The sequence below is a fragment of the Ambystoma mexicanum genome, chromosome 6p, assembly GCF_040938575.1.
Source record: "Ambystoma mexicanum isolate Mex_15411 chromosome 6p, UKY_AmexF1_1, whole genome shotgun sequence".
In the NCBI taxonomy this organism is placed as follows: domain Eukaryota; kingdom Metazoa; phylum Chordata; class Amphibia; order Caudata; family Ambystomatidae; genus Ambystoma; species Ambystoma mexicanum.
In genome coordinates this window covers 1,506,847,657-1,506,865,919 of record NC_090935.1, presented here as the reverse complement: position 1 = coordinate 1,506,865,919, position 18,263 = coordinate 1,506,847,657, and the positions used below count along the sequence as shown (strand labels likewise).

At 44.2% G+C, this 18,263-nt stretch overlaps 1 protein-coding gene across 3 annotated transcripts in view; it reads right to left on the bottom strand.

Moving 5' to 3' along the window:
• The window catches only part of PRDM8 (PR/SET domain 8), a 138,304-nt gene extending 120,494 nt beyond the window's left edge, over window positions 1-17,810 (bottom strand). Inside the window, exons 1-3 of one of the 3 annotated variants that reach the window (XM_069626352.1) lie at window positions 17,464-17,810; window positions 14,476-14,707; window positions 11,192-11,423 (exon numbers count right to left, since the gene is read on the bottom strand). In XM_069626352.1, coding sequence (XP_069482453.1) covers window positions 11,192-11,423; window positions 14,476-14,694 — 451 coding nt within the window. In that variant the 5' untranslated portion in view covers window positions 14,695-14,707; window positions 17,464-17,810. Of the gene's footprint in view, window positions 1-11,191; window positions 11,424-14,475; window positions 14,708-14,932; window positions 15,072-15,161; window positions 15,701-17,463 lie in introns of those variants that run through there. The other 2 variants (XM_069626351.1, XM_069626353.1) reach the window with 2 other exon arrangements.
• Between the last annotated feature and the right edge of the window lie 453 nt (window positions 17,811-18,263).

Here is an 18,263-nt window from a genome sequence, read left to right as displayed (position 1 = left end):
TTACTGTATGCAACTAAGTAACAATACCAAGTATAAACAAATACATATTCCATAATCACTATCCTTAGTTGTACTACAATCATACATACATGGGGTGTGGGGCATTATAAATCACCCAAAAAGTGCTCTTTAAGTTGAGCAATGTAACTGTAACTACAGGGCCGCTACAGCAGGCGGTGGCTGCACTATAGTTAAGTTGAGCATCAAGATACACAGGAACCTGAAAAATGAATTTCTAGTAAGTTTTGACTAGCATGATGGATATAGCTGAAATTTTGCACATAATCTTTTACTCACGGGACCCCAAGAATGGGCATTTTGGTTAAGATCTGGGTGGGAGGTTGGTGGGGGGTTGTGGTGTCTGCTGTTATTGCGTCCAGTACTTTTTTTAAATATTTGACAGAGAGGAGGGTTTCACCTTCTCCCAAAATTATAGCTATATCTCCAAGGGTGAAATGACTCATAATAGTTACTTATAATGTGTCAAGAACAGGATGGTGCATTTACTGTTGGAAGACAGGGAGGACAAAAATCTTAAGATGCTCAGAGATGACATGGCTGGGATAACAGGGGTTGTTTTAGTTAATTAAGAACAAAAACTGATAAGCTTTATCCTCTTCTCCCATCAACATACATATCCCATCACGTTTGCCAGTTCACGGAGAGTGTGATGCATGTTAACCAATAAGAAATGTACCTTTTCACTGCAGAAGTAATTTAGAGCTTACCAATAATATTCAAGCATTATGAGGTTGTACATTATATGGGATGTTTTATGGGTGGGACCTTAGATAGAGTCACCCAATCAGTAGGGTGGGACATATAGATACTATGTGTAGCTTAGCAATTGGGACCAATGAGCAGTAGAGATAGGTTTTCATAACTCAGTGATCCTGACATCAGAATGACTCATTTGTGTTAAATAAATTGCTGTTGTCTGTTGAAACGTTGGAGAATTTGAGAGAAAGAACTTGGCTGTTAATTTTGTTTTTTCCGCCAGCTTTGCATATTTTCAATAAAGCTGGGTTACCTTGCATTTGCATACTACATCCCCTCTCTGCTGTCTCTTTATTGGCAAATATCAGGTAGAGGGCTGTGCTGTTTCAGGGGCATGTTTCAATAAACTTCAGAACACACATTAATTCTTAATAATCCCGACGATCAGCACCACCTTTTTGTTTACTCTTCTTCTTCATCAGCTCCTTTTTATCTCTTTATTCATCTCCAGTTAGCACTCTTTTTCTTACCAAGCATATTTAGGTGTCACTCCCCAAACCTCCCTGAGCCTCCCGCACGGGGCAAAACACAATGGCAGCCACTACTGTTGGGCTGCAGGGAGTGCTTTTATGCTTTCCTTTCCACCAGTCAAGGCTGGAAGCTGACACCCAAATGGGGGGTGAACCTCTTTATCTGGGCTTGCTGCCCACCACCGTGCTAGGCAGCCAGGGGGCTATTTACTCCTGGTCATCGTTTCCCTCCATCAAGAGGCTAGTTTTGGCACTGCTCAATTGCCTGAGTAACTGCCTGCGCGAAAACATAACAACACCATTAGAAAACCTGAAATAGAAGTTATGTTAAGGTGTGGTGGGTGGGACAAAGTTGAACTTGCAGCAGGGGGGTAGAGCGGAAAAATCCACTGCTCCCCCTGCGCAACTCCTATATAGAGGCCCCAAAGGAAGATATCCTTTCCCTCCAATCATCACAGGGGATTGCCCCCACTCCAACATATTCTTACTTCCTCTGTAGCTTACCTTTTCTAAATAACTGGGCCAGACCACGCTCTTCTTATTGTGGCAAAATAAGGCTGGCGTTTATTATCATATAATTACAACTATAAACTTTAATTTTTAACAACCCAAACAATCGCCAGCACCTTTTTGGTTAGTCTTTTCTTCAACAGCAGCCACCTGTCTCCTTTTTATCCCTTTATTCATCTCCAGTCAGATCTCTTTTACTCTTCACCAAATGCTGTGGAGAGTACCGTTATGCTTTCTTTTCCATCAGCCAAGGCTGGAAGCTGATGCCCAAATGGGTGCTGCACCTCTTTATCCAACCTTGTAGCCCCCCGCTGTGCTAGGCTAACACAGCCAAAAGGGGTTTTGCCACTTTGCTGCCCCTTGAGTGTCCAAATTAGCTTTTTAATCACAACCTCGCTCTCTAAGAGCGCCTTCTAAATTCAATAAGAAGAGGTCCAAACCAATTTCTAACAGGTGAAGCCCATCCTTCTCATAGTAACCAGGCACTCCCAGGTTTATCAGCTCTTGCCTGATCATTGAAAAGCCAGCCCGCCTTCATGGTTTTGCCATGGCCATGTTCACATTCTTCCTTGACTTTTCCACTTCTGTATGCAATGTTGCCTCTCTCCCAGAAAACCTAGATATCATTTCGGACCAAATCAATTTGCAAGCCCCGAGGTCCTTGCTCAAGGACCAAAACGTGTCACCCATTTCCTTCAGCAGTTTCCCCCTGCCCATCTGAGCCAGGTTGTTCCCACCTAGATGAAAAACAACCATGTCGGAAGGGACTTCCTTCTCAGTCCTCCTCTTCATCATGCTCTTAAATTCATCCCATCTCATGTCTCGCTTGACAAACCATTGAATGTTGGTCTATCCAAAGGCCCTCCTTCTTTTATTCCTCCTGAAATTCGCCCACTCTGCTGCTCTCACTACGAATGAGTGACCAATCACCCATGCTATTTTTTTGCTACTCGTGGCGCCCTCTATCACAGTGAGAGAAAAATATATAATCATCATTGGCATGCCCCTCATCCTTTCAATCCTAACATACTTCCTGCAGACACTCGATCTCCACCGCCCAATATGCTTGATTTCTTGAATGCTTGCCCCTGACTGACTGCTGCCATGGTGGATGGCCCATTTCGGAATGAGTGGTTGCCATAATGTTTTGGATCCCTCCCTAACCTTCTCAACAGTATGCCCAACACTGTCTGGAACTGAAAAACCGTTAATGGTAGCCCGTTTTCTTGAGACAACAGGTTTTTTGCACCCAGAGGCCTGATGACCATAAAAGTCCTTAACAAACAAACTGGACAGCAGCTACCATCTCGTATGCACTGCAGGCGGACCCATTGCCCTTTACCTGCCTGATCCGTCTTTGACCTTCTCATTAATAGCCTAACCTGCTGTTCTTGTATTGACACATCAGCCTTCCTCAAGCCTCCTTGGCCATCAGCTGCCTTGTTAGCTGCAGCGATTTTACCTACTTTAAAGGCCCCAACAAATGTAACATGAACGCTGTCCTAAAGAGTTTAATCTCGTATTTGATTGCGGATCCCGCTGCAATTTTGCTCATCATTTGTGTAAGGTCTTCGAATGTAATGGGGCATCTGAGATCTGGCTTTCTGCTTGCTAGACTCCCCCAGCCTTTCATAGCTTCCCTTGCAGCCTCACATTTGGTGTGGTCCTTGACTCCTCTGGTCCTGCTGGAAAATGCTAGTGCTGCTAAACTCGTTGCTGCCCATGTCCTTCTCTTCTTGAACTTCTAGACATTTTTTAGGAACTCTATAATTTCCTATTCTTGAATCGCTCCCCCAGGCTTCAGTATCATAATGGAGTTGTCAAAATGACCCATATAACGCTGCAATGTACCTGGGGCCAACGAGTTCTCCACGAGTGCCCTTAGAACATCTTTGCTATCCCCCAGAACCACTCCAGCATTCTCGTCATCTCCGCCTCTGCCCCCGGTGCGAGCTGCCTGAATCTTTGCCACTGCAAATGAGACAATGCGTCAGCTATGCTGTTCTGTACACCAGCACCAGCTTCCTGACAAAAAGACTTCAATACCCAAACATCCTGAGGCCTCTGTCAAAAGCTCGACCCCTTTGCTAGACTGCCATGGATCCCTCCATGCTGAAACCCCATTAAAGGATTCAAGGAATATTTCCCACACCTGCAGATCTTTTTTCACTCCATGCCCACAGGTATGTGGTGATGCGCCTGCATCAGCTCCACAGTTTTCCGGGCAAGCCTTCTAGAAAATACTCTATGAGCTGGGATGACCTTCCCCGCAAAGTTAAGGTGCCCCATCAATTTCTGCAACTCTGCTAAAGTTACATTCTCTCTTTTTCTAATTTCCTTCACTGCCTTTGTAAATTGCTCCAACTTATCTGCTGGGAGCCTGCAGTTACCTTCAATTGAGTCCATTTCAATTCCAGGGAATGTCAATTTCATTGTTGGCCTAACAGTTTTTTCCTCAGCTATTGGGGCACCTAGCTGATTTAAAAAGAGACCTTGGCCATGAAGCCAGCGGTGTGGGCTGCACTCCCAGAATACACAATCCTGTGGTATATTTGTATACTGTTATATTCAAAAAACTTTCAGATATGAATAATTTGAATGTATAACTTTTCATTTCATCCTTTATTAGGTTTTTAACAACTCATGTCAAGTATTTGCAGATGCATCAGCAATGGGGCCTATGCATTTCGGACTTACATGTCCTTCCTCAGGGCCAGTAACTGCAGTATCAATATGACAACGATCAAAACCAGGTATAATTAAGTTGGATATAATCACGAAGCATTAATATGCCATCGCATCAAGCATAGTAAAGCATAAAAGTTTCCATATATTAAGTATAAGACCATGATAATACCATTATGTCCACCAACGTTAGAACAAAGAATGATGATTCCAATTTAGTACCACGTAGTGTTTCACAAAAAGCAATAAGTATCCCAGTAACATCAATATCAATTATTGACAATTATTTCCATGTTGTAAAATTATTATGATAACGTACATACGTGTTATTATTGGTGAAAAAGCAGCGGTATACAAAAAAAAGGGAGAGAAACTGTATTAGTGAATGGGTCATATGTCAACCGGACATCACGTTATAGCGGAAATATTTATGGGAGACTGACCTGATGCTAGTTGTCAAAAGACAGATAATCTAGAAAAAATTTCAAAACGGGAATCGTCACAATATTTGACAAATATTGTCAAATATTTGTGTGGAAAATCAGGGATTTGCTTGCCAATCTCCGTGCAAATCCTTGTTCGGCGATTCATGGAACCAAAAACACAGGATTTTTACGGGACTTGCGTGGATTTCATGCAGGCCCGGCATGTCTCTGCGAATGGACAAGCACCTTCCGCGTGACTCCAAGCAGAGTGTGGGCTGGGCCTAGGCAGCGACCCAAATAGGGGGCTGAACATGCAGAATTAGGAGGAACACATAAAAATGTGGTCGTGTTGATGGACGGTCCCTCGTAGCTGTTTCCGGTACCCCGTCAACATGCGTATGAAAAATCGTAACTCGCCAATAACTCGGAAAAGGTGCATGTGAACACACATAAAACGTTCCTGCTTCCTGCGACACAGCGTACGCGCACCCCTACATTACATCAGAACCCTGATTGAGTACAAGCACCACGAAATACAACATGAGATCCCACCTGCGTGCTGAAAATCCTACGTGCAAGTGTACTTTCACCAGCCTTCGGGTGGCGGATCCTGTGAAGGACTTGCTTGGGCATTTCCCAGTCAAGATGTTGCGCGATCGATTCCATGAATACGTCTCTTGCCGCGCAATATTAGTCATACGAGGGACTGCCTGCAGGACCTCCATCAGAACGCCCACTTCTTCGCAAGTTATCCCCCATTTCTGGTGCTCAGCCCTCTGCACTGACCACGTCCACCCACTGATCGGCGTGTTGCACAAGGCCCTCAACGGCTCTCACAGGCATGCTAGGCCAGCGAGAAATCCACACAAGTCCAGGAAAAGTCCTGCGCATTCCATTCCATGTATCGACAAACAGAGTTGCGCGTGCAGATTGGGCACACGTAGCCTATTATCTGTGCGAAAAATTCCATGAATCGGCCCCTCTGTGTGTATAATGAATTTATAAGAGATAGAGGGAGAGAAAGCATGAGCGATGGAGGGAGAGAGAGAGAGAGAGAGAGAGAAAGATAGAAAGGGAGACGGAGAGCGGTGGAGGCGAGAACGAGAGACGGGGGCTAAAGTGAAATGGGACCTATCTGCAGAAGCAGGTGGCAGGACCGGGTGGAAGGGCACTATGTTGTTTTGCCTTTGCTAGATATTTTTCATGCATTTCTTTGACGTCAAAGGATTTGTTATGCCTTCTATACCTTACGATACCATGTTATGATTTCTTTTATGATGTCTAAAGATTAAATGCAGCCCTCACCAACCTGCCAATCGAGATCTCCACTGACTGCTCCCCACACTTAAATGTTAAAATGGTATGTTCCAACACACAATTCTCAACCCAAATAAGTACACACACCCGTGGCAAATAAACCCCCGTCAAAACAGACATGAAACCTCAGAATGCTACCCCACTACATCTGTGCAGAGCCTGATGACGCAGGTTCGAATCCCGACAGGGCCAAACTCAGCCTTTCATCCTTCCGAGGTCAATAAATGAGCACCACACACAGTGGGTAATAATAAGCAGCGCTCAGATACCTGAGGGTTCGTAGGGCTATATATTTGCTGTAGATGCTGGTAGCTAATCGTGCAAGGCATGCATCCACAACAAAACTCAGATTGAAACAAAGGTTCCCAGTAATGTCTGGGAAGATCCCATCAAAAGTATCTAGTCAACGTAAGCAAAGCATTAGAATCTATTTTTAAATCTATGGTACAAATGTCTAGTAGAGCACCTCCGCTTATTCAAATGTTGGACCTACTGGCGTTAATCTTACAATACTCTGGGACATTTGACATACCTTTCACTTTGTTTAACATGATAGTAACTTATTGGGGAGAAATTAAGAACATATTTAGCCTATTTCAAACAGGTTTTAGGAAGAAATACGTAACGACCAACATCGCAGCTCTGCACTTTTTGAGAGCAATACGTCCAAAAGGTGAAAATATATTATACTGCTGTTACGTGGACTTTTCAAATGCCTCTGACCTAGTGTCAAGAGGTAGACTTTGGATCAAACTGAAGGCTTGGGGCATCGATCCGGTGCTACTATAAGTTATACAGGAAGTTTACAAAAACACCACAGTGGCTGTCCGTCCAAGTCAAGAGGGCGTATTGACAAAATTCATCGAAACCCTGGAGGGGTTGAAACAGGGTTGCGAATTGGATCCTACCCTGTATAATTTATATACGGCGGACATGGACCGAGCCTTATTGGACACAAGAAATTTTCCACCTACTATAAATGCCGTAAAAGTGGTTATGATGTCTTATACTGACGATATAATCATTTTCGAACAAACACAAATTGGCCTGCAGCGTTCCCTGAATGCCCTGGAAAAATATGCCAAAGAGAATTCCATGACTATAAATAAGAACAAGACAAGGACAAGGTGTCTGAAAGACTCTCATAGAAAGTCAAAAAAGAAATCATGGTTCTTGGAAGGTACAAAATTGGAAATGGCAACTGAAGTGCTATATTTGGGCTTTCCCATATGAGCACCATCTGTATTGCATCATAAAGAATATATCGTACCTAAAATACAGCAAAGTGGGTTGGCCATAAAAGTTTACGTGGAGCACAAAGGAGGTGGAAACATAGAAGGTTTATTACAAATATACAAATCTAGTGTGTGTCCGGCAATACTGTATGCACTTGAGACATTGTCAGAAAAGGAAATCCGGTGGTTACCGAAAATGGAAGGGAAAATCCTTCGATCTAAAATGGATATGCCTAAGGGAGTACCAGTGGAGGCTCTGAGACTCGAGTACGGATTAGAATCCTTACTCTCAAACTGGTCCATTAAAACAACACTTCTCCATTTAAAAATCAGCAAAGGGGTAGCAGGTACGAATCCTCTTCTTCAGATAATGGGAAAAACAACAATGGCGATCTTTCAAATTATTTCAGAAAAGAGCAGAGCCATTTTGCGGACTCTGATCTGTGTTCTTTGAGTCTAAAAATAGAAACAATATGTGAACGACCAGACTACAAGACATACATCAAAAAGAAATCCAAGGAGATGGATAAGATAAAAGATATAGATAGTCTGTGTAAGCTGAGTAGATACAGAGAGTACTCTCATCAAGGTTTCGATAGGAGCAAACCTAGAACTTATTTAACAAAATGGTCTAACCCATCATTGAGGAGATTTACACTGCAATTAAAGCTCAATATACTCGAGACCAAAGAATATACGAACAAGTGGAACAGGACTGATCACCAAGCTGAAGACAAAATGTGTAGGCACAGTGACATAGAAGTGGAAACAACTCGGCACCTATTGACCGCTTGTTTTGAAACCCCTTTATATCAAAGGGTACGGAGGGCTCGTCCGGCACATGGAATACATAAGCTGGGATCAGGTCTGGTCGGATTTGATTGGGGCAGAATCTGTAGTTCATAACGCTGCAGCCTATGACATATGGCTAAAAGCTACGAAGTAGATATGATCTGATAATTCTTGGCAATAATTTTGACAATATAAGTATGCCATCATATCTATATAAATAGATGGATTTTTGTTGTCGTTTTTTTATTTGTAACCATTGATATTGATGCATTTCTTTTATTTTTAGTTAAAGTGGTTTTAATAGTTTTTATCTTAGGAAACGTCATTTTTAATTTGTGAATTTAAATGCAAAAGTTTGTTCTTGATTGAATATAAACTGAAAGCATTAATTAAAAAAAATTCAAAATACTAATGTATTGCCTATCTTATTATAAAATGTATTTAATGTTTTTGTGTAAATCAGTACCCTCCCGCCCAAATAGCTAGGAGTGTACAATAATGATCCCAGTGCAAAAGACGAAGATTTCGCGTTTACAGAATCCTATTGCCCACTGCCCTATCAGATGATATCTCGAGGTGTTTTGGTTGCTTGCTGTATTTTCAGTGGTTAGAATGGATTTCTGAGGATTCAATCCTGGCCAACATGCAATGTAGCTTTATTGGGGGGGTTAGCACAATGATTCATACTCTGAATATTTTTCTTCTAACCCTTATGCATGACTATCAAGGGGAATCCTACTTATTTAGTCTGTATGACCTCCCGACCACCTTTAACCTTGTGCACCACGGGAAGCTTTGGGAGACCCTCACTGGAATGAGACTCCCAGGTGCCTCATGAAGCTTCCAGTGGCAGTTCAAGCGGGTACAAGCGTATTTGTGATGTAAGATATGGGGGAAAGGTGTAGCAATTTTATCTTGTGTGGAGGGGAGTAAAACAAGGGTGTGTTCTCCCCCCCCCCTTTTTTTTTAACCTGTGCACACATAGGGTGCATGGAGCAGTAGAGAAGGCTACTCTGGACATCCCACAGGCAGGGACGGTTCTGAATAGGACCCCTCCAGGCACGTGTGAACATGTGGTCCTATTAGCACACTCCGGGCCTCCGGCTACTTATTCATCATCAAGGGAAGGAATGCGAACATCAGTTTCTCAGTCCTAAAGTTTAGAATAGCGTCTGTAGAAATGTAGCATTTCCATTCCCAGCACCAATCTATAATCTATGGTAAGCATAGTCAACTCGGTTTGGTTTGGAAAATTAAAAACATTTTTGTGTGATGTGTCCAACCCTCTTTTGAGTGTATGTTTGTATGATCATAATTGGTTATTTAAAACATGCTTAATACCAAGAGGTTTCTAAGCGCCGACCAGGGGATCTCACCTGTACTGCTACGTGTTCTCTTGTTTCGAAGGCGAATGCATTGCCCCTGAGCTATTCTCTGGATGACCATGCATCTGTGAGATGAGTAAGGACATGAACAATAATATCTTGACAAAATAACTTTCACTGAGGATGAATTGGTTAACCAATGTCAAGACTGAATGTACTAATACTCTGCCTTCATGTTGTTCTCCACGTAGTATCCCTAAAGATGCTGAAAACAAACTAAAATGCTTTTTGCTGGGGTAGTATGACCACCTTGGAGATCAGAGTTAATTGGCTAAACCTATAAACCATTTGCTTGCTGCTGAAGTTGAAACCTATATCAGTTCTTTGACATAAAATGCTTTACCAATGCAGGCTGACACTTTTGTTTATGTTGCAGGCCTCTCATATTGTGGTGACGTGAGTGCTACATCATTATTTAACAAAAGCATCTGCAATGAGATCTAGATATAAACAGTAGCTAATTAAAGAGGTAGTTTATGCTGGGAGGATAGCTCAGGGGCAACGTGTTTGTCTTGATAGCAAAACAACGCAGAGCAGCACAGGTTTGAATCCCATGACTGATCGCCAGTGTTAAGTTTGTTATTAAAGATACATACATTGTAATTCATTACTATAAAAATAAATCATGAATAAAAATTAGCAAGATGGAGTGCTTTATTGCATATGTATTTTCAGCCTTTTCGTGTTAATGGTTGGAAATATGGTGAATGCAGATTTTATTACGTTTCTTGCCTTTGTGATGGATGTAAATTTTGTATGACTCATGTGTTATCCAACATAAACTTACTGGGATGATGATAATGCATATCACGATGATGCACGTGTGAACTTCAAGCGTGTGAAACATTGTAAACATCCTTTACCTTATTTCGTTTTAATTTTTATTTTTGTCTTCATTCCTTTCCCATTGCATCTCACGCTACCTGTGTCGTTCGTTTTGTAATCATACATTCTTCTGTGCTATTTAATTTTATTTCTTTGTCCTTTTGTTTTATCTAATTGCATGCCACCTATATTTCTTCTTCTCTACTTACCTGTCCTTTTTTTCTTTCATTCATTCTTTCTAACTTCACCTTTTCTTATTTTTACATTTGATAATTATTTTTTGGCTCCCCCATCCTCTTTTGGGCCTTTTTTCCTCCCATTTTACTTTTATTTATATATTCCTGTAACAGTATGTTCATATTCTTCTTTTGACCGTCAATGAAAAGTCATATCATATAATGCCACCAAACCAGAGTTTCTTAGTTATGTCTTGTTATCAGCTGCATTCATCATCAGCCTTGATAAAGACGATGTGTCGAAACACGTGTAGGCTGATAACACTGCAAGTCAGGCAGATTGTTCTTAAAAATCAATACATTGAATAAAACTCCTTTTGCTACACGCATGTCACTAGCATTAATGTCTTGCATTGTTATGTTTTATGTTTGCGAACTGTTTCATTTCTGTAACATCTCCCAACTGTCATTAATTCTCTCATATGCACTGCTGGAAAGGAGCGTGGGTATCGGAGGGGAGTTTGCCTAGCGACGTTGTAGGGGAAACCAATTAAGGCATGGCAGACGTGGTACTGTTCATTCAGCAGCACTTACCTATGATTTTGGTGCTGTCAGGAGTTGGGTTTAGAAGCAGTAATTGGGTGAGCTCTTTTCCGTACCACACCAACAGCTCCTCGTCTTTTGCAATCCTACCGAGAGATCGGTAAAACAATTGTCCATTTTTAATATAGGCTTCTAAATTTTGCTCTTCTTTGTTCCTGGCAGACTGAACCAGACGCAGCCACATCAGACCCTCCGACGACCCATTGGCAGCGGATGTGTCCACCTGCAGCCCAAGCCAAAGGCAGATTTAGAGAAGGAAATACTGTTCAGCCGATAAAGATGTCTAGTGACCAACAGCAGACATACACACTTAGACACCACCCCGCCTACACCAGCAAAGCCACTAGCACTGACATGACAGAAATCAGCATACCAGCAGAGGCCAGCTCTGACAACTCTATAGAACACCAGTACGTACATATTAGAAAGAGTTACAAGGCCATGCTAATGTAAGATGAGTGCTATACAAAGAGCATGCAACATAAGAGTGGAAACAGCACGCACGTTCACTCAAGCAAGCCGAGACAGCAGCCCAGATGCCGGCACTGAAACCAGAACACCTGTAACAAAGGTGCAAACACACCCATACCAGCAAGAAATGACTGCATCCACACCAGCACAGCCACACAACAACACACACACACTTTATTAGAATCTATGTGATCACTGCGCCATCCGTAACTGCGCCGACGAAAAGGTTGACGCCAATTACGGCGCGGTGAAGTGATCAAATAGATAACTTAACCCTCGTCCCCCAGCCTGCATTCCCTTACCCCACTTACCTTTACGGTGGCACACTTCTGTGTGCGCCGCCGACTCCCCGCTATTCCAGCGGTGTCGGATCCTGATGCTGCATGGTGCTTTTTTGTACTTTCTTGTCCCCCGCTTACAACAATGGTAAGCGCGGGTCACCCCTGGAACCTCTGACTCCCGTTACTGCGCCCAAGGAGAGAGGGGGACATCCATGCAACCCCTCCTCTGCTTGGGTGCTGTAATGGGAGCCAGTATTTTGTGCGCCCCCAAAGTCGCAGTAACTGCGGGGGCACAATACTGAGGGTGACATTTTTGTATATTTCCCTTTATTACAGACCTAGCACACAGAGCAGGAGACCCACACCAGCACAAATGCAGAGGGCATAGAATCATATACACTACAGCACATCCACAACAGTGATGTCACCAGTATACCCACTGCAGCATAGAGACTAGAACAACATCATCAGCAAAGACGCACATATAAACACCACAATTCACACGAGTTAAGAAAACAGCACACTGACATCAACACACACACTATCACGTGACTATCAACACAGTTACCAATCAGACAAAACCACATTAATAGCAGCATCCTGAATCCAGCACAGACACCAGGCCACTGACACCAGCACAAACACCACACTAACCCCAGCACTGATGGAGGCACGGGCACAAGCATGAATTACTTCACCAAAGGAAACAGCAGACTAACACCAGCACAACTGATATCACCCATCAGCACATTGACACCAACAAAAGAACATCACAGTGGCACAGGCACCAGCAAGCACCCTTGTAGCAGCACAGACACCAACATATTTCCACAAGTGAAGGCTCCAGCAGGTGTACACCTGCAGAATAACACTAATACAGTGGCAGGAGCACAGACACCAGCTGACCCCTACATAGACTCCACGAGAATAGCCAAAGTCTTATCCAACACCCCCGTGTCTGATCGCCTTATTGAAAAGGAACTCCCCATGTACATATGAGTTCATGTAAATCTACCCTTGAGGTGACTTCTGGGATGTGAACCACTGAATCAATGATGTGCTTAAAAGCGACCCTCAGTGCTATAACTTGCTTAAAATACGAAAGTGTTAATTGTTCTCGATGATGTATATGAAACCGGATTAAGGAAAAGAACACGCTAACCGTGTCTACTTATTAATAAGTGCAGATGCTCTACGTATATTCATTTTAAATTGCTACCGATGTAGCTATCTATGCTCATCTAAAGAATCACATGAAAGTTTCAAAAGTTGAGAAAAGGTATGCCATTTTTTTTTCATTCATATCAAATACACACCAACTCGAAATGTAGAAATTCTAATGATCACACATGTGGGACTAGCGTGCCCATTTCTTCTGTATTCTTTCTTTGCAGTTCAGGTTGTGATTTTTTATGCAGAACTGGCGATTTTCTTGCCATCCATCTTTGGCCATGAGTGAGTAAGTAGTGTTGCTCTCCTTGGGTTTCACATGGTGGTCCTGCACCTGATTACATGTTTTCTTATATGAGATTCCTTGTTATTTTTCAGAAACCTGGTCCCTAGGTCCAGGTGAAAGCTTGGCATATACTGCCGCTAGTCGCACCTAGACAGGAGGACAGGCTTTTCCTGTCCCCCCCCCCCGAAGGAGCTGACATCAGGAGACAGCCCGTTGTCTTTGCCGTCTCATCTAGTAGACTCTTGTTCTAGTGGTCTCTTGCACTCTAGAGACCGCCACTTGCTCGAGCACTTGTCTTGTTGTCTATCCCCGGTGTATTTGGAACTTTCCACTCATGATGGTTCATGGTCTTTTGAACCAGATCCTTTGGCACACAGGAGTTTCTTTTGGTATACTTCTAAATCTACTCTGTCTATGTATTTATGTATCACGTTTGAGTGACACGAGTGATGTTCGATTTGTTACCCTGTCTCATGATTCTGTTGTTGTTATTTGAATTTTACTGTTTGATCTTTAAAATGTCTACATTTCGAGTTGATGTGGATTTGATATGAATTTTACAAAATGTTATGGATTTTCTCAACTTTTGGGACTGTCATGTGATTCTTTAGGTGAGCATTTATGGTAGAAATTTAAATTGATATAATGGTTCTGATTGATTTATTTGAGCTTTTCTTCACACCTCTTTGTTTAATGTTGGCATTGACAACCCTGTGTGACGAAATCCATGGAGACCCCCTACCCTCTTTATTTTCCTTTATAACGTTTATTTACTTTTCTGTTCTAGTGAAATGGGGCCCGATTTACGAAGGCGCTTTTCAATGTGAAAATCCAAATGAAAACAATTTTGTAAATCGTTCATTTTCAGTTCACAATGTGGACTGGTTCTACCATCTTTATATGAGAAACTCTTCAAGCAACTCCCAGACGTATTATTTCAAACTTCTGATCGATGTGCTTCTACCAGCTCCAGAGATATAGGCTGTCCAATAGATAAAACTTTTAGCCACTGTGAGCGCATGCATGCTTTGACATTAAGAACAACCTAGTACATGATGGATGCTTACCCGAAAAATGTAAGGGGCAGTCCTTTTGTCCGTGGACTTAAGGGCGATGAAAGCAATGCTGTCATAAAGCGAGGTGTGGCTCAGTACACAGGGCCCGAAAATGGCGTTCTCCGGGATGTCACATGTTGTGTAGACACTGGTGAAGATGTCCGTCAGACACTGCTGGACCGCTTTGGTGTCGCCTTCTAAAATGCCCCTCTGAAGGCCATCAACCTCCATGCTCAAAACTAGACTGAAAAAAAGGGAGAGAAGGCAAATTGACCGTGTAGCAGAAGCATAACTAAAGGCATAACTAAAACCCCGGCTTCGGAGATGGCGCGCAGGCAAAACTCCCTTTCAGACAATCCCGGCAGGCTGCCCTCGCATATTGTATTTGAACACTGAAGAAATATGTTATGGCACGTCATGCTTAGTTCTACAGACTAACTTGTGTAATTGAAAAAAAAAATGTTTTTACCGAATTGACTTTTAGAAATGTATTGTTACGGTGTTGAATATGGTGACGCGCTGCGTGAATTCTGATAACATGTCTCCGCCGGGTTCTTGCCATTGGATATGATTATGAATTTTCGAAGTGCGACATTTGTTACCACACGAACAGGGCCGGGCTTGGATTATAAAGCCAGGCGGCAAGAGGCGCGCAGATGGAGCCGTGCCAACTCGGGCGCTTCCGTTTGTTTACGCACCGAGCCTCCATGGCGCCGGGGATGGAACCGGGTGCCTCCCCGCAGGAGCCGCCGTATGGCGCCGGGGATTGAGACGGGTGTCTCCCCGCTGGAGCCTCCATGGCGCCGGGGATTGAGCCGGGTGCCTCCACGATGGAGGCGCCGGGGATGATGGAACCGGGTGCCTCCCCGCTGGAGCCGCCGCATGGCGCCGGGGATTGAGCCGGGCGCCTCTCCCGCGCTCGGGCTGCTTCGCTGCTGAAAGTGGGAGGTGAGCACCGTGACAAGGGGCGGCCGAGACGAAAGGATTCCCGGCGAAGTGTCACCGTTGCGGCTCGCCTCAGCTGACCTTTAGCTCCACGCCCCAAGAGGGAGCGTGCGACCATTTGCATAATCCGGCACTTCCCCGCGGAGAGTTTAATTAAAAGCTCCCACCAAATCTGTTGTTACTCCCCCCACACCCAGTGCTGTGCTGCGGGTGAATGTCGAGGCTCTCGGTGCCCGTGGGAAGAGATTCGCTCTCTAACACAACCCTCACGACGCTATGTACACAAACATGGGACTGCGTCTGGCCCTGCGAGGCTGACAATGGCTCCATTCCATTCTCGTAATTGTTTCTCATGTGCGATTTGCGTTCACCCTCGGCACGGAGAGGGTGCAGCTCCATGCTTTACGTGGAAACGCGCAAATAGCGGGCAAATCATGCAGATTAAGGGGACTCTCTTGCACACGTGGCCGGCTGCGTTTCAGCCGACACCTTGTGGTTTGGGATTCTTTTGTGTACTGCAATGCCTATCATTGATCGTGCGCCGGAACACAGTGACACTTTTCGGAACATTATATATTCAATTCATTGGGCACATGGTAACTGGTGAGAGATCTAATACTATGCGATTGTTCAAGGCATATAGAGTAATTCTGTTTTCCATGGATTTATAGAAAAGATAATTGATTGAAGTCGGGTGACCGAGGATGTGTCAAGGCAGTTAGTTAATCATGCATAATCGGGCGGGTGTGAGAGCGCACACTTAAAGACATCATATGGCGCAACGGATCCGTCAGTAACCAAGAACTATATTGACGTTGAAAATAATACAATCATACGGATGGTCACTGTAAGGGGCGTGCGCACACACACGTTTACTTGGGGAATATCGTAGGTGCAAAAATTGACGCTCGTGTTACATGAATCTTGGTGTAATTGGTATCGTCTTGTTATCTGAATCTGTCACTGTTGTTATTATGATTAAGATACTTATAATACGCGCGAGTTGCAAACGTGTCTTGATAGATTCATACGCGGTGTGTGTCAAGATTGGTGCCTTTTTAATTGTATTCGGGTAAATCCGTCTATATTGTATACATGCATTGAAATAACAGTTCACGGGCAAACAAACAAAAAAGCAAAACAGATCACAAGGGTGATGCAGAAAACCTCTGCGAGCGACGTGCTTTTAATAGCCATGTCAGATCGCAGCTGTGCGCCGTCCTTATTCTAGTTGTTTTAATCAGGAAAGAATTGGAGCATTCAAAGAAAGTGCCTTGAATAGCACGCTACATTCTTGCTCTCGATATGTCAATTACGCCCCATGGTAAATAACCCCATTATTGCACTTGTAATGGTGATTGCGTCTTTTGCTATACTTTTGTAATTGTATTTCGCCGACATGCTACTTCTTCGTTGGACAACAGCCATTAGTAAAGCAATGGTAACGGCGTATTGCAACATAACACTGTAACAATGCAAGACAACGGGGATAGGATACAGGTACTGGGGTGACTGGAAGTAATAACATCAAGGTCGAGTTTAGGGTCAGACTGGGGGCATAACATCAGCTCGGGCACCAATGAAAAAGTGGCCGCAGTTGCAAATGGCAATTCATTCATTTTGTGACAGCCGGTTTGAATCGCAGGATTTTTTGGGGACAAGATGCGATGCAAATTGTGCAATTTAAAGAATATTTTTCAGCAATAAGGGTCAAAACTACTAGCCGCACAGTGACGTAATTCATCAAACTGGCCCACATTGGCCAAAAAAAGTGGCCCACTTTGACCCCAAAACTGGCCCTTAATAGCATGCCGTGCTTTTGGTTCGGGCACTGGGCTATTGCCCTGTAGGCCAGTCCGAGCTGTGGCGCCTGTTGTTTTATTCTACGGGTTCACGCGTCCTGCACGCCGTGGCGAGCGGCGGTGGGCATTGCCATAGGGTGGAAGGCAACACACCTGCAGACGCTTGCCTTATTCCCTGTGTACCCCTCCCCAGCCCCCAGCAACCCACCCGAAAACAAGAAGGTGCTCAAAGAAAGCTGGGATGCAGACTTACCCACAGCACAGTCCGTGTGGAGCTGGAAGTGCACGAAAGGCAGGAAGCTGCCTCGTCCTTCTCCCCGCCAGCTATGCACTCTCACTCCAGGCATGGGTGCATTGCTCTGGAAGGGGAGGGAGAGGCGGGGGCGCGGATCCCCGATTACGCGCGCTCCTCGTGGAAGGGCGCCGTGGTAGAAGGGGGCGCGCAAAAGAGAGGCTCACATGTGGAGGTGTGTGCGACGGAGAAAGGCAGTGCGAGTGGGACACGGACAGAGAGGGACGGGACGAGAGATGGAGAGGGAAGGAAGGAAGGAGTGATATCTGCGAGAGAGCGATTGGTAGCTGTACAGATGGACCAGTTTGAGTGACTGACCGGCGTACAGAAAAAAACACGTTTGGTTATCTGCGCATAATCTGCCCAATGGTGCATTACATCGCACACCAAGCCCCCGCCCCCCTCCCCACACACACACACACTTCTCGCCACAACTCTTTCCCAGACACAGGAAAGCTCTGTCTCTCCATGTCTGTGTCGAACTCTCGACATTTCCCACTCGCGCTCCTCGCTCCTTTTTTCTGTCCATTTCCTCTTTATCCCGCCAGTGCTCGCTTTATCACTCATCTCTCTGGAGCTCTCTCTTAATATCACTTAACCCACCTGCTTATTGCTCCCCCTGTGTTTCTGTGCGCCTGTCTTTTCCCCCGAGTCCTTCCGTCTCTTACTCCACTTCTACTCTGCTGCTGTCTCCCCCTCTTTCTCCAGTTTCCCTTCGCTACATCACTGTGACTCCTTTTTTTTGTTACTGATCAATACGC